Here is a 23443-nt window from a genome sequence, read left to right as displayed (position 1 = left end):
CCTTCTGTTCTGAATGATAGCTTTGCTGGATAAAGTAATCTTGGTTGTAGGTTCTTGGTATTCATCACTTTGAATATTTCTTGCCATTCCCTTCTGGCCTGTAAAGTTTCTGTTGAGAAATCAGCTGACAGTCTTACGGGTATTCCCTTGTAGGTAACTGGGTTTCTTTCTCTTGCTGCTTTTAAGATTCTCTCTTTGTCTTTTGCTCTTGGCATTTTAATTATGATGTGTCTTGGTGTGGTCCTCTTTGGATTCCTTTTGTTTGGGGTTCTCTGCGCTTCCTGGACCTGTAAGTCTATTTCTTTCACCAGGTGGGGGAAGTTTTCTGTCATTATTTCTTCAAATAGGTTTTCAATATCTTGCTCTCTCTCATCTTCTGGCACCCCTATAATTCTGATGTTGGTACGTTTGAAGTTGTCCCAGAGGCTCCTTACACTATCTACGTATTTTCGGATTCTTTTTTCATTTTGCTTTTCTGGTTGGGTGTTTTTTGCTTCTTCGCATTTCAAATCTTTGCCTTGATTCTTGCGCTCCTCTGGTCTGCTGTTGGGAGTCTGTATAGTATTCGTTATTTCAGTCCGTGTATGCTTAATTTCTAGTTGGTTCTTTATCATAACATCGAGGGTCTCATTAGATTTCTTGAGGATCTCACTACATTTATCGGCGGCTTCTAGACAGTTCTTAAGAGACCTTAAAAGTGTGGTTCTGAACTCAATATCCTCCATTGACAGTTTTGTCCTGTTTCTTTGTCTCCGCATTTTTTATGCTTTCTTGGTGCAGCCCCTAGTGGTCTTTGTGCGTAGCCTTGTTGTAGTTAAGCCTTGATTGTTGTCGGCAATACTGGGGGTGATTTGACCTCCAGGCTAACTGGCTATGAGAGTCAGCTGTGTCTGCAGTGGGAGAGCTTCTGTGCTGGATCTCTAGGGCGGTGCTAATCTAGCGTTTGCCTGAGGCTATCCGGCAAATGGCTCTGCGCAGGGCTTGGGAGGGGCGGGTCCCCGGGGATCTACAGGGCGGGTGGAGCGAGCAGTTATGGCTGCTCTCAGTTCCGTCCCTAGGGGCTCTGCCTCACAGAGTCCCAGCAACCGCTGCAAACCTCGGAGAGAAAGCTGCCTTCGAGTTCCGACCGAAGCCAGACAGTCCCACTTCTGCCGTTTGAGTCTGGGTCCCTAGAGACTCGCCCGGATCTGGAGCTCAGAGTCTGAAACTCCCTCCCGATTGGAAACAACAACCGCGCCCTCCGCCTCCAGCCCGCTCTGCGGGCACTCCGCACCTTAGTATTTCACTTCAGCACTGCACCTCCTCTGAGTCTGGGTATGATAGTCTCTTTCCTCCTAGTTGTAGAATTTCCACTCAGCCAGCCTTCCTGTGGTTCTGGATGATTTGAAGTGGTTGTTCGAGGCAGCAATCTCCGGTGTTAACCTATGTCGCCATCTTGGTTTCTCTCAACATTTTTAACTGAAGTATTAATTTCTCTCTCTTTGGTCATGTCGAGACCTTGGGCAGTGGTGGAAAGTGCAGTTAAATGGTATCTGTACAGTTTTGGCAACTCATTTTTAGATTCTTACATTAGACTTTTAAACTTGGTTATGTTTTCTGACCTTGTGGTATCTCTGCTATCCCTGAAGAAGCTGGGAGATTGGGAACAAATTGAACCTCAGGGAACGAATCACAAGCATTGAGCTACCCAAGACCTAATTAGGTCATCTCTCCCATCCACCTGCCAGGGCATGTCCTTAGATAGGGACAGAAAGAATTGTAAAATATCATTTTTTAAAAGATTTTTTTTACATTTTATTTTTTATTGATTTTTAGAGAAGAGAGGAAGGGAGAAAGAGAGAGAAAGAAACATCAATGTGATAGCAAAGCATGGGTTGGCTTTCCCCACCAGGGACCAAGCCTGAAACCCAGATATGTGCCCTGACTGGGAATTGAATCAGCAACCTTTCAGTGCACAGCATGACGCCCAGCCAACTGAGCCACATTGGCCAGGGCTTGAAAAATATCTTTGGCCATTGATTTTTTTTTTATTGATGGTTTAAAAGATTTGTTCATTCATTCAACAAATATTTACTGAACATTTACTATGTGGGAGGGCACTATGAGTCTTGAACCGCCTTCCTGGAATTTATAGCTGGAGTGGGGGAGGACATGAGGGGGTAAATATTAATCAAATAATCACACACAAAAATTGAAATATGCTGTGAAGAAAAGGTACATCGTGATAAGAGAACCTGTCTGGTTCATTTTACCTGACAGAGATAAGCTGAGATCTGGTGGATGATTAGAAATTAACCTAGTAAACATGGGAAGAAGCGTGTTCATGACAGGGAACAACAAAGCAGCAGAGCTGTGGCAGGATGGGGCCTGCAGACCCGAAGGACTACATGAATGCCTGTGTTCTACAGACACTTGGGGTCAATGAAAAAGGGATGGGCTGGGTGGGCTCGGAGCACCATCAACCCCACTCTAAACAGAGGACCCTGCTTTTCTCTCTTTCATTGAGCCTCCTCTAAAGACTTCATATGAAAACAAAGTTCTGCTACTTAAAAATAAAAAAGGATTTGAAAAATCACTATCTTAGGCCATCTGTCTGACCTAGCAAAGAAGTTTTATCACACATGTTATATGTGATGTGTCAACACTTTTCAGCACCTTCTCCTCACCACTGTCAGAGGATGCTATCTCTTTTTGAGGCTGTTTTCATGAAATGCAGTGAGTATGTTTGGCTATCTGTACAAATCTCTAAACTCCGTTGTCCAGCACACAGCCCTGAGCCATTAAAAAAAAATCATTCTAATTCCAAATGGAAAAGGTAACACCATATGGAGTTATTTTAGACCAATGGTTTTCAAATAATTTTCTTTTTTAGCTGTGGGATTAAATAAGATCTAACATGAAGTTGTCAAAAAGTCAAATTCTCTTTATTTTCTTATTTGTGCTCTTTTTCTTAGATGTTTCACATTTTTTTAGTATAAATATTTATTGCTTTTATCATCAGAAGATAATGTTTTTTAAATTATGTGGCTGTTTAGGAAAACTGAGTCATTTCATGATAAGTTTCAGGGACTAGTACAGATCGGAACAGATGGCTCCCTCTGTTGTAGTGCCCCCTGTTGACCTTTTCACAACTAGGGATTACTAATCACAGGGTGGCCGTGGCTTTCTCACCATGAATTTATGTGATGACAGCGGAAACCTTACTGACAAACAGATGTTTTTCCCAAGTGGAGCTTTTCTTAATGAAATGGTTGCTTAGAAACCAGACCATGCTAATAACTTTTCTATATTTAGTTTGTAAAGTGATTCCATTTGCGAAGTTATTAAGTCAGAGAATACTAATTAGATCAAATTAAACATATCTATTATTTCTTGCCTTGCAATTCAGCAACCAACTGGTTAAATTAGCAACAAAATCTGGCCCTGATGCATCTATTCATAATAAGGACATACATGAAAAATGACAGCTCATGGAGCCACCCTGCTCTGTTCTTCACTGTGATTCTCTAGAGGTACAGTGTGTTTGATCTGTCACCTGTATGTATTAGACACTGTGACATGGAGCACTTATGAGGTTGCTGAGAGGATCAGTTAGGTCAGTGGGTCAAAAATTGTAAGTGAAAATGTAAAAATAACTTCAAGTTAAGCTCAGTGACACAGCAGTAAAGGAAAGGCTTGGGAGGGAAGATGCTTGTTAGGAATGTAATTTATAAATGGAAAATCTGATAGGCTGACTATTACTAATACAGAGAAACCTCAGCATGAACCATATTTGTCTGGTGGATTAAAACATGAAGTCTTAAATTCAAACTACACGAAATTTGGAAGAAAATAGATTTCTGTCTTTTATTTCCAGTAATGATGAGGTAGCTCAGTTTAAAACAACTATGCTTCAGGGCCCCTACAGGGTCCATGACAAGGTCTGGTCATTCCGGGAAATTGTAGACAAAGTGTTGAGTGTGTATGTGCATTTATGAGGGAGAAGGGACTCTTGGCGGGGCTAGAAAGGTGGGGGGGGGGGCGGGGGGAGGAAAGGAATTATAGTATCTCTGCCTGGTTTCCCTATGAAACTATAGTTTAAGTCCTACAAGGCATGGTTGCTGATTTCACAACAATCACATTTTCTAAGCCAGTCCTAGTGCCTGTCACAAAGACTTGCCTAATCATCTCATCAGGACAATCGCCAGGCTTAACTGAGGAAAAAAGGGGAGAATTTCAGAAATATTTATATCTTGATTGTGTCACTGTTTGGTACCCAAAGCACAGAGCAAGTCTCCTGGCCGGAAGACATCGGAGACTGTGCAAGATCAGCCCTGTCTTGTTAGAGCTTCGGGCCAGGTGACAACTCCCCTGGGAGGCTTTGGCTCTCAAAACCAGTGAGAACCTGACGCATCAGTCATTGTTGCTGATTCTACAGTTTCTCCTTGCGTAGGCTTCAGGTGAAATGCCCGCAGAAACTCAGAAAAAAATGAATCCGAAGTTCAGGTGGTACTCCTCCTACCAGGACCACCCATCTTGGGTCTTTAGGAGTTGTAAAGTGTTTTATTTTCTTACTGAGTCTAAAAGAGAACCATTTATTGTTTTTTGGGAAATCAGAAGCTCCTATTTTCTTTTTAGCAGTAAACATTTCTTTTGATAGCATAAAGAGAATGTTAATGTGCTTTTTCACTCTTTGAAAGCTACATAAAGAGAATTAAATGACTAACACTCTGCTTATTTGTCAGCCATGATCAGTTGACGCAAGTTTTTCTGAACATGTAGGGCGATGATTACTCCCAAAGAAGTGGTAATTGCTGTTTTCTTTCCCTTCCTTCCTCGCTTATGCCTTCAGTCAGTATTAGAGCAGCTTTGTTCGAATTTCTGTGCATAAAACACCAGGCCTTGGTCAGAGTTGTGTTCTCGCGGCTCTGCTTTTCTCAGCTCTGTTCTCTTACTCCTTCCTCTCTGTTGCCCAAAGTTATTTGATAGAGACAGCCCTTCCAAGGTGGACCCTGAGCTTTACAGTGCTGTTTTGGGTTTCATTTTATTCATTTGGGGAGGGTAGTAGAATTAAGAGATTTAGAGGCCTTACAGTAGCCCATAAAGATGTGGAGTGGAGGTATTTTCAGAATCACTGGTTAAAAACTGAAACTCATTAAAATCCAAGGTTTGGATTTCCATTTGTGTGGCTCCTCTGTCACCACTAATGGCAACAGCATCTCAAGTTAGAGTCATTTGTGAATTTAATGAACATCACTACCTCCTTTTTCCACCAACTGGTAACAAAGCAGTCCCCATGAAGCCCCACCGGACCCCGTAGAGGACTTTGCCTATTCATATGGGAAGCTGTGTGCAAAGTGTTTCTCCTTCCTCTGATCTTGGAGTCCAACAGAAAGTAATTTTTATGGAGTGAGGCTGACATCATATACTTGGAAATGTAAGGTTCGCGTCTTTGGGGTTAGGATTTGCGGAGCTAGTATTGTTCTAGCACGTATTTCTCTTAGGCACTGCCAAGTGAGCCCTGGGATGGCAGAGTGCACATTTGCAGATCTGCTCTGCCAAGTGGCAACTCTGTATTCTTGTGCTATATTTTTTACCCCTCTATTCCTCAGCTTCCTCCTCAGTAAAAGTAGGAATGATGGTATTACCTATTTCAAAGGATTGTTCGAAAGCATGAAGTGGGTAAATAATGTAAAGTGCTCAGGACTTTGCCTGGCATATTGAAAACAATAAATGTTAGGAATTTTTATTGTCTTTACTACTTATTATAATATTAATAATAAATGCATTTTTATTATAATAATATTTCATGATCCAAATGACTTCCAATAAGTTCAGTTAACTTTCAGTAAATATAGATTATTCACTTGTTTTTACTTTTTCCCTCTTCAAAATGGGAATTTGAAAACAGTTTAAGCAAATGTATATTGGCATTATTTTAGTATTTGGTATTTTTTTAAAATATATTTTTATTGATTTCAGAGAGGAAGGGAGAGGGAGAGAGAGACAGAAACATCAATGATGAGAGAGAATCATTGATCGGCTGCCTCCTGCACACCACACACTGGGGATCGAGCCCACAACCCGGGCATGTGCCCTTGACTGAATCTAACCTAGGACCCTTCAGTCCGCAGGCCGACGCTCTATCCATTGAGCCAAACCAGCTAGGGCGTAGTATTTGAATATATTATTTAGATCCTGGTTTAAAGTGATACACACTAGGTACAGTTCCTACCAATTTTCAGCTGTTAGTCTTCTATTATTCCTAGCCCTGTTTTTTCCTCAGGCCTAAGTAACACTCACTCATCTCGAATCTTTATAAATTTGTTGGGGCTTGTATACACTTAACACAACTTTGGAGCTTCAGAAAAACTTAGCATCAAGTTGGCTAGATATTATCATTTACTTTAATTACAAAAGCAGCCCAGCTATTCAGTTGAGCTCCCCATACTTCCTTGATTTAATAACCAACTTCCCCACTTTGTGCAACTTCCTAGATTCTTAGAGCTGAAGTTATTGTTAGTTTCCACCATAATGAGAGGTCTCAAATGAAGCAAGTGAAGTAACCTACTAAAGGATAGTATTTTCCTTCTCTTGGTCTACCTTTATTATCTTTGTGTCCTAGAGCTAGAGGACAGTCCCAGATTGGTGATTATCTTTCTGTAATCAGGGGAAAATTTCCTTGTGCCTGACCATCATTGTTCTTTCAAACTAGAGATTCCTCCACAGGTTAATAGACATTTTATCTTCTTTTTAGTTTTTCAAAATAAGTTATTTTTATAAATTTATTTCAAACATAGTTTGTGAAGGTTCTAAAAGCTTATCCCCTACCCTTATTACCCCCTCACAGAGATAACCATTCCCCTCACCACCCCCTTTTTAAGTAGTTTTTCCTAGTAATTATCTCCTCATCTATAAAGAAAATGCTTATATATATCTCTCTTGATTTAAATAATTTTGGACATAATGTATTTATTTTCTGCATGTAAGGTGAGGATTTAGCGCATTCACATACACATGCACATGCATGCCTGCATATGCCCATCTGTACCCCTTCTCCTCTTGCCTTTTCCCCATCACAGTTTTGGCTGCATCATTGGGTAGCATTTGCTGCTGACTGTAAGGGTATTTATTCATTGCTGAGCCCAGTTCAGTCTTCCTTTCTTATATATTTGCTTAGTTTTCTATTTAATGGTTACTAGTTTTTTTCCAAATGATCTATCAGATACATATAAATTTTTTTTACCGTTGTTCTCTTTACTCAAATTTCAGCCTTTGACACCTATCTTGCTCTCTTTATCCTTGTTTGTAGGTTTATACCCTTTTTACTCCTTAATCATTAATTTTTAAAAATATATACTTTATTGATTTTTTTACAGAGAGGAAGAGAGAGGGTTAGAGAGAAACATCAATGAGAGAGAAACATCAATCAGCTGCCTCTTGCATACCCCCTACTGGGGATGTGCCTGCAACCACTGTCACTGCTGGAAGTCAACACTATTTTGGTTTTTGTTTGTTTTCTTTTTTTCTTAACACTATTTTAAACAGAATACATTCCTGGCTTTATCATGAAAGTCATTGGGAGGGAAAAAAAGCATAGTTATTTTGCAAAGTTGATTGTCTTTTTTATTGTATAAAGTACTTTTAATAATATTTTACATTAGTTTGCCTATATCCTGTGTTGCCCTAAAACACGTCAGAATGCTTTCATGAACTCTTGCTAGTTTGTATTACCTTTACCTACTATGTATCTTATCAGTTATACCTCATCTTGAAATGCATGGCTGTTTTCCTAGGAATCAGAGCAGAAGCAGCTATCTCTCACACAATCATTTGCGTCTGATTGCCAAAGGGATTGGTGTGTCATGTTTCCTTGAAACCTCTGCTAACCCAGAAATTACCTCATTTTCACATTACAAAGGAATTATCAAGTGTGAGAGGTCAAGGTTCATGTGAAGGTTATGGCCGTGTTTCCTCCCTTGTCAAAATTCAGAAAACTTTTCAAATAAGAAAACAAAAACAGCCACACAAAATTTCATCCCTTTAAATGGTTATACTGTCTTAACCATCATATACAATTCTCTGCACTGCTTGATATAATAGCAAGGAGGGAACTGCCTGTGTTCCCCATGGATTTGTAAACTCATAGGTGGCAACCGTATCCTAGAAGGTAAAACTCAAACAGAGGGTCATTTGGCAGCAGTCTGCGGAGCAGGCCAGCAGGAAGATAAACAATTGCTACTGTGGGAAGCAAGGAAACTACTTTGCTATTGGCAACCTTTTTATGCAAGATTGGGAGAATTCATAACTCCCTGGTAGAAAGTAAAAAAATAAATCTGAAATTGAATAAAAATATATGTGAAGAAGACTGTTAGGATTACTTTGGTTGAAAAAAATCAAACTGACATACGCATAGAGGGTATTTATTGCCTTATGTATCCAAAGATTCAAGCCGGTAGGAGTACAGTCGGATCCAGGGGCTCAAAGTATGCAATCGGGTCTCTTCCTTTTCTCCTTCCGGCTCTTGGCTTGACCCTCTTCGGTGTTGGCACCATTTTTGGGTGGGCTTTCTCCACAGGGTGGCCACTGGCAGCTTCCGGCTCATAACTTCAACAGGAAAGAAAGTAGAAAGAACTTATCTTTCCCAGTAGTTCTGATGTGGGCTCCAGGATTGAATCGCATTGCCCATTCCTGAACCATTCATAGTGGTGGGGATGCAATGGAATATCCTAACTGGCCAGCCTGGGACATGAGTTCACACAGGAGGGAGAGAAAGTGGGATGTTAGCTGCACTCAAACCACTTGGGCTGAGAGTAGAGCTTCGAGAAGGGATACTTATCTCAGAGGAAAACGAGTGCTGTTAGCAGGAGAGTGAGTAGATGCTCTGTGCAACCAAAGATGCCTGCTACCGAGAGGAAAGCAAGAGCTCATTTTGAAGTATATGGAAGGATAATATGCTCATAGAAGTAAACAAACTGTTCCCTGCCAAAGATTATTGAGAGAAAATAGGCATAAACTGCAGTAGGAGGGATTTTAGTAATATATATGCCTTAGAAAAGCTAGATATAGATCAAAGATTTATAAGGCAAATTCCACTTTTCCACTGATTTCCATTATAAAGTTCCGACCTATATTTCCAAAAGGAAGCAAATTTACCAGGTTTTTTAGTTGGGAATTTCTGATGGAAAACTAGTTATGAGAGCAACAGATCTATAATATGTACCGGGCCTTGTAACATATTAGCTATACAGCATCTACCAGAATTGCAGTTACCAGCCACCAATTCACTTTTTCTTTGGGGTTCTTTCAGAACTGGGAAGATTTTTTATTTCTCTTTCTTGGTAAACAATTGGTTTATCCTTTTCTTAAGCAACAGACCTTTTTCCTATGCTTAGGTGTTTCTCATTCCACCTTGGACCTCCAAGAAGTTGTCCATTTTTTTACATACTAGAACTAACTACAAATGTTGGGTCACATTTTGCCAACAGGAAAGTAATCTAATTCAGGTTCTGCCACAGCCTGAAACTCCCTTAAGAGCAGTACTTCTGTTTGTATAAAATTGGAGGCCACATAAAGAGAGCTATGGATTAGGACCACCTGCAGAGACTTCCCAGGCTTTTCCAAAAGCAATGAAAAGGTAGGAATGGGGAGGGCAGAAAAGAGGATGGGCAGACAGGTACAGCCCACAGCAGTTGCTCCGCCTTTGTGTATATCTGATTTATAAGAGAATGGAATCACTATCTGTAACATGGAAAACAGTATGTAGACTTTGCCTGCAAGATTGTCAAGCTTAAACAGGAGAATGGTTAACTCAGGTAAAAAATAATTATAGATTTCTCAAACATTTATATTACTCCTTCCCCCTCTTCTCTTTCTTAATTCCTAAAATTTATATCAAGACTCTGTCTTTGAGCCCTTTTGTTCATTCATTCATTTAACAAATAGTTATTGAGCACCTGCTATGTGCTGACACTCTTCTAGGCATTTAAACTATAGCAGGGAATAAAACAAGTCCTTGACTTTGTAGAATTCACATTTTAAGGAGGAGAGCAGTCAATAAATAAGCAATATATAACATGTCAGGTAATATTAAGTGCTGAGAAGAAAAATGAAGCAGGCTGAGAGGGGTGAGCAGAGGGAAAAGTAAGGCAGTCAGTCTATTCTAAGAACAGCAAGGAGTCCAGAGTTGCTGGACTATCGGGAGCAAAGGAGAGTAGGTAAAAGAGGTCAGAGAGTAAGCAAAGGCAGGTGGGGATTGGGAGCTGCCCATATTTAGGGGAGAAAAGAAACTGTTGAGGGATTTGGACAGAAGAATGATGGGACCTGTCTTTTTTTAAATTTTTTAAAATATATTTGTATTGATTTCAGAGAGGAAGGTAGAGGGAGCAAAAGATAGAAACATCAATGATGAGAGTTCCCATTGATCAGCTGCCCCCTGCACGCCCCCCACCGGGGATTGAGCCCACAACCCGGGCACTCCATCCACTGAGCCAGCCGGCTAGGGTCTGGTTTATGTTTTAACCAGGAAGTTCCAGCTGCAGTTAGGGAATAGGGTAGAAGCAGGGTGATTGATTAAGAGATCATTGAAAAACACCAGGCCAGAGATGATGGACCATCATCTGAGATTGAGGAAGAGGTAGTGAGAAGCATCTTCATCCTGGGTATATTTTGAAATTTCATGTTTTCTTCCTTTGTTTGTTTTTTCTTTTTCCTCACTCTTCTTTATTTTTAAATATATTTTATTGATTTTTTACAGAGAGGAAGGGAGAGGGATAGAGAGTTAGAAACATCGATAAGAGAGAAACATCGATCAGCTGCCTCCTGCATACTCCCTACTAGGATGTGCCCACAACCAAGGTACATGCCCTTGACCGGAATCAAACCTGGGACCCTTCAGTCCACAGGCCGACGCTCTATCAATTGAGCCAAACCAGTCAGGGCCCTCACTATTCTTTAGACGTTATATAACCTTTTCCACCACCCACCCACCCAACCGCAGTGATGGAATTTGTATTTTTATGCTCTGAGACCAGGAGCTTTATTTCTGGTCCTGTCTTAGGTCTCTTCCTCCTGCCACCCTTCTAGAGTTTGTTTGATATGGAGCTGGGCACAGATATGATAACACTGCTGCAGAAACACATTAGGGAGGTACTGGCATGATGGGAGAAGGGGTCAGCAAGTCCTAAGAAGGGGGAGTCAAGAGCAGGATCTTCGCTATTTCTGATCAGGGAACTCAGCCATAGTATATATCTACTATTGACTGTGCCCAGAATCTCTGAAGGTATTTCTTGTGGAAACTACTCTCACTGTTGACATTTTACAGAGAGAACTCATATGGAATGGAGAACTGCAGCAGAGACAGGAATCACTGCTGTGCTTCAGGCAGGGACAATAGTAGTCATAGAACCTTAAAGTCCAGAATCAGGATTCTAGAAGGCATTTAATCCAGTCTTCTCCTGCTGCTGTGTGAACCCCTACCATGATTGCAGTCATCTAGCCTCTGCTTCAAGAGTCTGTAACTCGCCGAAGCCGGTTTGGCTCAGTGGATGGAGCGTCGGCTAGAGGACTGAAGGGTCCCAGGTTCGATTCCGGTCAAGGGCATGTACCTGGGTTGCAGGCACATCCCCAGTGGGAGATGTGCAGGAGGCAGCTGATCGATGTTTCTCTCTCATCGATGTTTCTAACTCTCTATCTCTCTCCCTTCCTCTCTGTAAAAAATCAATAAAATATATTTTTTTAAAAAAAGAGTCTGTAACTCATAAATCATGGAATGTCGGTGCTGGAAGTGATCTTAGAAATTATATAGGGCTGGGACTAGAACTCCCAGCCCCATGTTCTTTCCACTCAGTGTCTTGTCACTCCAAATGAAGGGCAGCCCTTGCCGAGAATTACGGAGGTGGGTTTAAATGCCTTAGTGTTCAGCCCATCGCAGACTGTCTGGGTTTATTTGCCTTTCAGTTCTAAAAAGTAACGAATTTTCTTTTTATTTTCAACTTCAGGGATTGCCCTGCTCTCAGATGCGTACCCGGAGAAAATCTTGATTGGCCTGTTGGCTCAGTATGACAGCAGCAAAGACAAGCATACGCCGGAGACCAGAATGAAAGTCGGGGAAGTCCTGATGCGAATTGTGAGGGCATTAGGTGAGTTTTCTTGTTCCATCCTTCTGAAACAGTGGGGCAACAGTCTGGCTTTGGAGGCTTAGTATGTCCACTGTGAAGGTAGGGATGTTCCTAAACATCTTGCCATGGCCAGGACAGCTCTCTACAACAAAGAATGATCTGGCCCCAATTGTCAGGAAGGCCCCTTTGGATAGATCCTGTTCTAGGGCCCATGTGAGCATTTTGTTTCTGCTTTAACATCACTCAGATGTGTTAGTTAAGTCCAGGACTGCCATTGACAGCTATTCAGGTTGTTCACAGCTGTGAAAACTCTAAGAGGCATCATTGTATGAACGGCATGCCCTGGAGTTGTACAATACGCAACCTGCGTGATCATCCTGGTGGCCTTGACACATCTCAGTTATAATTTAGATTGCCATCTCCCTGGACAGAGTTTGAAAGTTATTCATTCCCTTCTGTAATATATTTACAAATCCTTTTGGATATGGAAGCTTCTGCATGTGGCTAATCTTATGAGCATACTTTTTTAGTGAATAGCCTTTTCTGATCCTATCTGCTAAATATGGGAGTGTGTCCTCATTAGAGCCTGTGGCCACCTTATAGGTGATTATGTATGCCTCCTACACTTTTTTTTGGCCTTCTTTTTACATTTAATGGACCATAATATGAATAAAGTATATTTTTAAATTATCTTCACATCAATTTTTTCAGAGATGTAAGTTTAAAATCTATCTATAGATCTTACCCCTCCTAATTGTAGCTGCAATACATGGTAGTTTTGGGAAATTTGGAAAATATTTTTACAAAACAAAGTAATCATTGATAATCTCATAATTCAGAAATAACCACTTTTTGTTTACATTTTGATCTTTCCTTTTTTTCTCGGAACTCTAATTATACTGTGTATATCCTGCATTTTTTCATTTAACATTATCAGCACTTTTCTATGTCATTTAATATTTCTTGAAAATATAAGTTATATTGGTTGTATTATATAATCAGTAATCTGAATCTATTATAACATTTAATTTTCTTCCAAAAGGCTATTATTGTTTAATTAGGTTGTTTCCAGTTACTTTCTTTATGAGGAACTTTTCAAGGATTATGAGAAGTGTGCTATTGATTATTCTTATACACAAATCCTTTTGGTGACTCTTTGACTTTTTCTTTAAGATTGGTTCCTGCAAGGGAAATTGCTAGGTCAAAGTATACACATGCTTTAAGGCTCTTGATATTTAGTGCTAAGTTGTCCTCCAGAAATGTGCACTCTTGCCAGCAGTGAATGAGACTGCTAATTTCTCATACAGAAAAATTAATCCGTGGCTTCAGACCAGATTTCTACCTTGGCTCCCAGAATGAATGGAAGAACCTATCAGAAAATGTGGTGGGCGGGTGGGCTGATGAAAGGAGGGAGGGTGTGAGGGGAGGGACTGCTGGATGAAAGGGTGGATGTGTGACTCAGTGAACTCATTGTTGCTCTAGAAGAGCAACTCAGATCTGGTGGTGTCGTCGTTATATACAAAGAATAGCACTTAATTATATTTAAAGGCAGAACATAGTCTTCTTACTCAGCAAGCTCAAACAAGTTCCAGTTTACTCTAGATCAGAAGTTTCTAAAAATAAGCAAAAATAGAAAGCCCTATTCATGTTGAAGATATTTATCTGAAGAGTTTACCTTCAATGAACTCTATAGAAAAGATCAGGAATTAATTTTTGGAATGAGGAATGAGGGGAGAGAACTAAATCTCAGGTCTCTACTGGAGTATGCCAGGGCAAGTAGAATGACGCCCTGGAATGCTGGGGCAAAGCAATTTATATTTCTAGGTTAGGAGGTGCCTTTTCTTTTTATCTTCCAGGAAAAGGTGGGTCCAGGAAAAGGGGGTATTTCTAACTCTTAATGACCTTATTTAATGTACTCTGTCAACTCTTTTTCACATCATCTGCTTAATTTTTATTAGTTTTGTTGTTGTTAATCCTCATCCAAGGATATTTTTTCCATTGATTTTTAGAGAGAGTGGGAGGGATGCAGAGAAGGAAAGAGAGAGACAGACAGACAGAGACGCAGACAGGGACAGACAGACAGACATTGACATGAGCGAGACACATAGATTGGTTGCTCACACATACGCCCCTACTGGGGCTGGGGATGGAACCTGCAACCCAGGCACATGCCCTTGACCAGGAATCAAACCCTTGACCATTTGGTGCTCGAGCCAACCCTCTAACCACTTAGCCATACCGGCCAAGGCTCACCTGCCTAATTTTTGTTTTAGTTTAGTAATCACTTTGTGCCCCCTTACAGTTTAATCTAGTGATGAGCAACCCATGATCCTATGTAGTTCCAGGATGAAGCTCATAATCTGATTTTAGAAAACCTGTCATCTGCACAGAGAGGAATAAATTGAGTCCCAAATTCTTTCCTGACAACCACCTTCTCCTAGCCAGTTGTAAGAAACAGGAAAATTGATTAATTAGATTTGTCTAGCAGGCTACTGTGAATTCCAATTGGCTTGGACTGGGAATTAAGATAAGAAGAGGAGCTTTATAACAGCTACATAGCCCTGACTGGTTAGCTCAGTTGGTTAGAGCATTGTCTCAATATGCCAAGGTTGCAGGTTCTATCCCCAGTCAGGGTATATACAAGAATCAACCAATGAATGCATAAATAAGTGGATGTTTCTCTCTCTCTCTCTCTTCCTCTTTCTCTCTCTCATCAATAAATAAAAAATTTAAAAAAAACAGCTACATAATATTTTATAGTATGGATATACCACAATTTAGACCATTTAATCAACCATTCCTCTGTGAATAAACCTTCACTTTTTTCTGTTTTTTCCTGACATGCAGTATTGCAATATAAATTTTGTCATACATATGCTAATATAAATATATGCATATTTTGTATGTATGTACATGCTAAGGTACTAGAACATTTATTTCTATAAGTTCGATATTTGCCAAAGTGGAATCACTGGGTCAAAGGCTGTTTATATTTTAACTTGCTTATATACTGACAGATTACTTCCTAAAATTGTGGGTGAGATTGTGCTTTTTGAACCCCTGCTATGTCTGTTGCCAAATAGAGAAAAGTATTTTTTGAAAATTGAGTTCTTCAAAGTAAATGGACTAAGAAAGTCCATCTTTTGTTATTATGTTGTTTGTCTTGATTGCAATGGGAGAAAATGTCTTAATTTAAGAAATGCAATAGTAATACATTTTCCTATCAATTACCTTATAAGAGTAGTCAAGGAATGACAAAATAAATCACCTTTAGAAGTATCTTGCTCAACCAAGTTTGTTGAAAGGTGCAGCATTATAACCAGTTACCTCAAGGGCATTCTAAATAAGTAGTTTCCAGAAATATCTTAACTTTTAATTTACCAATTTAAAAATTTTACTTTATGGGTCTTTCTTCCATAATATATCTTTTGGTTCTCTTCTGTATAATAAAGAACCCCAGAACTTAATGGTTTAATTCCATAACTATTTATTTGTTCTGAATTCTATAATGTGGGTAAGGTTTGCTAGGGACAGCTCATCTCTGCTCCCATGGTGTCTGGGCTCAGCTGGTGGTCTTTTGCTGCATGTGGTGTAGCCTGGGCTCACCCAGCAGGTTGCATTCAGCTGGGGTCTTGACTGGGGTGCCTCAGTGCTCCTCCACATGGCTTCTGTCTGTGCCTGCATGTGAACACTCCCCATTTGGTTGTCTGGGCCAAACTTCTTTTCAGCATGGTGAATGGTTTCCCAGAGAACAAAAGGAGAAGCTGCCAAGACTGTTAAGAGCTAAACCTGGAACTGGCTTACTGTCTCTTCTGCCACATTCTACTGTCAAAGTAAGCCATAAAACCAGCCCAGGTCCAAGGAGAAGGGAAGTAGCTTCTAATTCTTGTTGAGAGAAACAGCATTGTGTTCAGGGATGGTGTGTTGGTAGCCATAGCTACACACTACCAAAAATAGTGCATGCTCACCACAAGCCTAACAATACAGAGATGTGTAAAGAAAAATCTAGTCTCTCCAAAATACTAGTTACATTTACTATTTTCACCTCCCAAGGTAAATAATGATAATGGTTTGGTATATATTCTTTTATACCTTTCTCTGTGCTCATATAGATATATATAAAAGTATATGAGCTCCTTATATGCCTTTTTTTTCTCTTTTACAAAAACATAATCTTAATATATTATTACTATTACTAGAGGCCCAGTGCATGAAATTTGTGCACTCAAGGGGAGAGGGGTCCCTCAGCCCAGCCTGCGCCCTCAAGTCATCTGTCGGATATCCTTAGTGTTGCAGTTGCTGTGGAGGTGGGAAAGGCTCCTGCCACACCACCGCCACTATGCTCTCCAGCCGTGAGCCTGGCTTCTATCTGAGTGGTGCTCCCCCTGTGGGAGCACACTGACCACCAGGGGGCAGCTCTTGCATTGAGCGTCTGCCCCCTGGTGGTCAGTGCACATCATAGCAACCAGTTGTTCCGCCGTTCAGTCAATTTGCACATTAGCCTTTTATTATATAGGATTACATATGATTACATGCTTTCATTGAAATCTAACTTTACCAAAGTATAATTTGCATAAAATGCTCCATTTTAAGTGTACATTTCAGTGAGTGTACATATAAATCCATGTAACCATCACTACAATCAAAATATAGAACATTTTCATCACCTCAAACGTTCCTTTGCTCAGATAATCTCCCATTCCACACTCCACCTCAGGAAACCACTGATGTGCTTTCTGTGACTGTAGATGAGATTTGTCTTTTCTAGTATTTTAGGTAAATGAAATCATCTAGTATATACCCTTTTGTATTTGACTCCTTTTGCTCAGCATAATGTTTTCGAGATTCATCCATGTGGTTGTGTAGATCAATTTTTCACTACTTTTTTATTGCTAAGTAGTACCTAGGAGTGGAATTGCTGGCTCGTATGTAGGTATATAAGAAACTGCCAAACTGCTTTCCAAACTAGTTGTACCATTTTACATTATGACCAGCAATGTATGAGAGTTCCCCTTGTTCCATATTCTCGCCAACTTTTAATTTGTAGCCATTTTAATGGGTCTATAGTAGTATCTCATTGTGGTTTAAATTTATATTTCCCTGATGACTAATTATATTGAGCACATGTCTTTTCTTTTTTTTATATATATATATATATATTTTATTGATATTTTTACAGAGAGGAAGGGAGAGGAATAGAGAGTTAGAAGCATCGATAAGAGAGAAACATCGATCAGCTGCCTCCTGCACACCTTCTGCTGGGGATGTGCCCGCAACCAAGGTACATGCCCTTGACCGGAATCGAACCTGGGACCTTTCAGTTCGCAGGCCGACGCTCTATCCACTGACCCAAACCGGTTAGGGCGAGCACCTGTCTTTTCAAGTGCTATTTTCTATTCATGTGTCTCTTACATGAAGTAACTGTTCAGATATTTTTCCGTTTTTAAATTGGATGATTTCTTTTTATTGAGTTGTAAGAGTTCTTTAATGTAGTGGATACAAGTGTCTTGTCATATATCTGTATTGCAAACATTTCCTCATCTTTTCTTACTGGTGTCCTTTTTTAAGAGCAAACATTGTTTTTTGGTTAAAATAACCCTTATTATAATATTAAGTAAATATGCAAAAACATAAAATCAGGTTACATATTTTACCTCACAGCTTGAAAAAATACACACATTTAAAATTTTAATGCCAACAAAAATATCAAATTGATGGCATTATTTTAATGTGCTAATTTTTTGCTAAAATGAATTCACTACCCACAATATGATAATGGTTCTGATTTTAGGGTGGGGAATTTTTTTTAGATCAGCATGCCCAAATTATCATGTACTGTATGATAAATCCTTACTCCCATATCTTCCCTCTGAACAAACTATTGCAAAACCCTTGGGTTCCGAAGTCAGGCTGCCTGCATTCAAATCCCGAGGCTGCCACTTCCTAAATCTTGAATGTGTGACCGTAAGCAAGTTACTTAACATCTCTGTGCCTTGGTTTCTTCACCTGTAAAATTACCTTAATAATAATACCTACTTTATAGAGCTCTTGTGAGGCTTGCAGGGTTATTAAATGTAAAGTGGCAGATATATAATAAGCCGGTATATAATAATAATAATAATAATTCCTTTTATTACCTCAAGCTCTATGTAGTAACTTTGCAGTCACTGAAGCCTCAGGCCATTAGGAATACTAGACATTAATGTTAGGGTAGAATTTCAACTACCTCAGGAAAATAGGAACTAAATCCAAACCAAGCTTTATGTATAAAGCCAGGCTCTAGGTTTGTACTACCCAGTACACATAAGAATGAAACCTACAGTTACCACTGGGAGCAAGCTTTCTCTCTTGGAAGATAAATGAAGATACACCATCACCCCTGCTCACTGGTGACTAGGACTAATTTCTAGTAATTTCCCAAGGATGAAAACCCCTGAAGTAAAACTGCTTCTGAATTGGGTCACCTGCAACATCAGTTTCTTCTTTCTACTGAATTATTCCCCTCTACATATAAGTATTACTTAATATATATTTTTAACAAAACTTCTCTCTTATTCCTCGTATCTCATTCCAAATACCTCATTCCTTATTTTTCTGGTCTCCTCCAGAGTAAAACTTCCCCAGATGTTGATGTATTTTCACTTTCATTCATTTCAAAATATTTTCTAATTTTGCTTATGATCTCTTTTTCTCCCGTGGATTAGTTAGATGTGTGCTGTTTGTTGTTTAAATTTCAAATATTTGTAAGATTTTCCAGGTAACTTTCCATTATAGCTTTATCATTTCTTTGTAGTCAAGGAGCATACTATGTTCCATGTGCATGTGGAGGTGTGGTCTGTAAATATCAGATTAACTTGGTTAGAGTATTTGAACCTCTTACTGTGTGCATACATAGAATTTTTGTCCTCTTGACGAATTGACCCTTCTATTCCTTTTTTTTAAATTCCTTGTTCCAAAGTCTACTTTTTGTGATGTTAATATAGCCATTCCAGCTTTCATAAAATTAGTGTTTTTATGGTATATCTTTATCTCTTAATCTATGTCTTTATATTTGAAATGGATTTTTTGTAGGCACATTTTAGGGTCTTGCTTTTTTAAAAAAATTCATTCTGATAATCTCTGTGTTTTTGTTGTCGTTGTTAATAATCCTCACCCGAGGATATTTTCCATTGATTTTTAGAGAGTGGAAGGGATGGGGAGAGACAGAGAGACACATCAATTGGTTGCCTCCTGCACATACCCCTACCAGGGCCAGGGAACCTGCAACCAAGGTACATGCCCTTGACTGGAATCGAACCTGGGACCCTTCAGTCCATGGGCCGACGCTCTTTCCACTGAACCAGACCAGCTAGGGCTAATCTGTGTCTTTTAATACTAGTCTTTTAAATAGTTTAGATTATCTATATTTAATGTAATTTTAATATGGTTGAGTTTAAATCTACCATCTTGCTATTTGTCTCATCTATTCTTTTTTTAAAATTTATCTTTATTGTTGAAAGTATTGCAGATGTCCCCCTTTTTTTCTCACTGACCCCCCTCCTCCACCCGACTCTTACCTGCTCCCCAGGCCTTCACTGCACTATTGTCTGTGTCCATGGATTATGTACATATGCATATAAGTTATTTGGTTAATCTCTTTCTGTTTTCCCCTTTCCCTCTGAGAATTGTTAGTCTGTTGCATGCTTCCATATCTCTGAATGTTTCATTTGTCAGTTCATTTTGTTCATTAGATTCTACATATAAATGAGGTCATGTGATATTTTTCTCTGACTGGCTTATTTTGCTTAGCATAATAATCTCCAGGTTCCTCCATGTTGTCTCAAAGGATAAGAGATCCTTCTTTTTTACAGCTGCATAGTATTCCATGTCAAACCTGCCGGCCACAAGTTTGACATGCTTGGTACCACAGCTTTTTTATCCACTCATCTGCTGATGGGCACTTGGGCTATTTCTACATCCTGGCTTAATGCAAGAAACCAAGATCATAAAGAGCCATAAGTGCCATGTTTAGGGATTTGGATTTATATTGACTTTAAATGGGAGCCATTGAAAGATTTTTAAGGAGGAAAGAATTCATCATAATTACATTTTAGCAAAATGACTTTGGCTGCTCTGTTAAGGATGAAAGTGGCACAAGACTAGAAGCAGAGAGACCTGTTAGAATGTTGCTGGGGCAATCTGGATCTGGGCAAGAGATGATGGTGGGTATGGAATGAGGGTTTACACGTGAGAAAGAAGGAAAAAGATGTCTTCAGATAGGAAAGAGAGCATAAGAACAAGACAAAAGTGGGCTGCTCGTGCATAGAGAATTGGGACTTGATCTGTCTCCCTGAACCAAGTTGTTTTGGGTGCCTTGGGAAATAAGGCTAGATATAGAGGGATGGGGGGTACCACAAAAAGCCTTGATGTTGGTCAGAGAGGAGTTTGGACTTGATGTGATGGGCATTTGGGAATCACTATAGATTCTTAGGAGAGGAAGCAACATGATGAAAGACGTGTAGGAGTGATTGGCTAGAGCATGAAAGATGGATGAAGAAAGGAGCCAGAGAGATAACTAGGAGGCTGTTGTGGTATTCCATGCCACAGAGAGATGAGGGCTTTGATTAGAAGGATGTCTGTGAGAATGGTGAGAAAGTAGATGTTATAGGCAGGTGAGAGGGGGGAAAAAGAGACTGCCGTCACTTTTTGTACATTTAGAGATGGTGATAGAGTTATAATCCACCCAGGAACTGTTACTCTCATAGAATTGTTGAGAGGCTGAAATGAAATAATATATATTAAATCACAAATATTTGAGTGTCATTATAGAAATATATTTGCCACTATATTAACTCCTGTAGTGGGGTTTCCAGATACCAAAGTAGAGAGATGGAATTATCCAGAGTGGCAGCCAGTGGGCAGGTAAATAAGAATTTAACATATAGCCTTAATTTTGGAATATATTTTACTTTTCTCTATCAGTAATAACCTCCTAAGTTTTGAGCTTGACTCACATTTAATAACTATGGACAAGTTACATAACCTCTCTGTTACTTATCTGTAAAATAGGCATAATTATAATAACTATCTGATTGGGTTATTATGAAATTAAAAAGATAATATATGTAAAGTGTTCAGAACCAGTAGCTCTCATGGTAAGAGGTGAACAAGTATTGGTTGCTATTATTTTCCTGTTGATATGTATTTTTTTAATTCTTTATTGTTGAAAGTATTACATATGTCTCCTTCTTCCCCCATTGACCTCTCCCCGCCCACTCCTGCCCCCCAGCACAGGCCTTCACCCCCCTACTGGTCTGTTGGTATGCGTCTGCCCCCTGGTGGTCAGTGCATGTCATAGCGTCCAGTTGACTGGTCGTTCAGTTGCTTAGGCCTTCATTTATTTATATATATCTTTAACAGCTCCTCACTGCTTGCTTTTTAAGGGTGTTTCTTTGGAAGTTGCTCATCTTTCCAAATCATCCTTAAGTCCTCTTTCCCCCAAATCAAGCATTGTATCCTACATTTAAATAGCAGAAATGTTACCTTTTATAATTAGATCTCTCTTTGAGTAGATATTGCATTCTTTTCTAAATATCACCAGCTGTAAGAATCATTAATTCAGGAGATACAAGATGACATTGGCAAAGGATCCTTTCTTTAAAAATTACAACATAATTATATTTGAATGTTTCAGCGTTTTAATGTTGCTGTTACTTTTATTTTCAGTGTCTTCATATTTTTGTCTTCTCATTTCACTCCCCTATTCCAATTTAGAGTAAAATTAAAACGTTAATTTTGGAACTTTAGTGTGTATGTGAAAAGACACAGTACCATGAAGCATCTGATTTTCTCTCTCTCTCTCTCTTTTTTTTTGCAAGTTTTGAAATACAGCTGGCATTTATTTTAACTTATGGACCTGCAAGTCAGTAAACCAACATCCTAACTGAAATATAATTCCTTAGAAAGAAATCCTAACTTAATTTTCCTTTTGCTGGACCTGATATAATGGAGATTGATTTCATAGCACTTGAGAGATGTTGTGTTACTGATTTAAACATGAAGTTGATTCTCAGGCCAAAAGCTTCTTGATTTATGTTGTCAATATTATGAGGCCAACTAACTCTTGAGCATGCTTTAACGAGTTTGAACATTTATGTAGCGAATTAAATTAATTAAGTCACTGAAATGGTTTTACTACTTTCATCATTACAAAATTGTAAAGAGAGTCTCCTTCATTGAAAATATCTACTTTTTTTCTTTCATCTTTTTTTTAGGGGGTGGGGGATATTTTTTAATGGTTTTTTTTCTTTATAAATACACCGGAGACTCATGCAGTGCTGCCAGCATGGATATAATCCTGGGCCAAAAATCTACACACTCCTTTGCAACTGGTCCTCTGATGGCAGAACCTTTCGTCTTCCCTTTATTGTTTACTGTGACCCCAGCATTATCTTCAAAATTAAGAAACGTGCCATCTTTTCTCTGGTGAGACTTTGAATGTCGAATTGGATGTCCCTTCTTTCTGAGCTCTGGTTTGCCTTTTTTAATTGTGACCATCACCATGTCACCCACACCAGCAGCAGGAAGTCTGTTCAGGCGTCCCTTGATCCCCTTTGCAGAGATGATAAACAGATTTTTGGCTCCTGTGTTGTCAGCACAGTTGATCATGGCTCCTACTGGAAGACCCTAAGACCCATCACATCCTAGCTTAGACATCTTGAACACTGCAAAGGGGACGTTTTCTTTCATCTTTTAAAATAACTTGCCATAAACCTGGAATTTTTCCTTCCTTGTGATCACATTTCTGGGCTTTATTTTGTTAATTCTACCCTTCAAGAAAATTCCATCTTGTTTCTGAAGTGTTACTGTCTCAAGCACACTTTTCAGGAGAACTGATCTGTTTGTCTTGTCAGTAACACCTTCGGGTAGAGTCAGTTATTGCAGATTTTCCTTGTAGGGTAACTTTGTGTAAACTGGAAAGTTTATACATTGATTAAACCAATTTTCAAGTTCAATGAGCTGTTGAGATGGAATGAGTAACCTAGTTAATGCATCACTATAGAGGCCTTGACATCTCCTGTTTCAAACTGTTGGTTTCTGTTACTTTAGTTCTTGGAGTTGCCAAAAATGCTTTGTTGCCACAAAGCATTTCCTATACATTGTTTTGCTTTGTCCAGAGATATTTATCTATAGTTCTTATTTGTGCATCACTCTGTGATTTGAAGACACTGAAAGAAAACTTTTGCAAGTTAAAGTGTAAAATAGGGACTCGACTCCTTTCAGTGCCCCTCACTGTATCTCTTCTCCGTCCCTCCCATTTAAAATTTCCCTCTACAGGTCCTTACTCAGGCTTGACCATCACTAGA

At 39.4% G+C, this 23443-nt stretch overlaps 1 protein-coding gene across 1 annotated transcript in view; it reads left to right on the top strand.

Moving 5' to 3' along the window:
- The window catches only part of TANGO6 (transport and golgi organization 6 homolog), a 150912-nt gene that overhangs the window by 78274 nt on the left and 49195 nt on the right, over nucleotides 1-23443 (top strand). Inside the window, exon 15 of the mRNA XM_059667636.1 lies at nucleotides 11979-12119. Coding sequence (XP_059523619.1) covers nucleotides 11979-12119 — 141 coding nt within the window. The remainder of the gene's footprint in view (nucleotides 1-11978; nucleotides 12120-23443) is intronic.

Source organism: Myotis daubentonii, chromosome 15 (genome assembly GCF_963259705.1).
Source record: "Myotis daubentonii chromosome 15, mMyoDau2.1, whole genome shotgun sequence".
Taxonomy (NCBI): domain Eukaryota; kingdom Metazoa; phylum Chordata; class Mammalia; order Chiroptera; family Vespertilionidae; genus Myotis; species Myotis daubentonii.
Note: the sequence above shows the minus strand (reverse complement) of the source record. Positions and strands in the feature narration are given on the sequence as shown.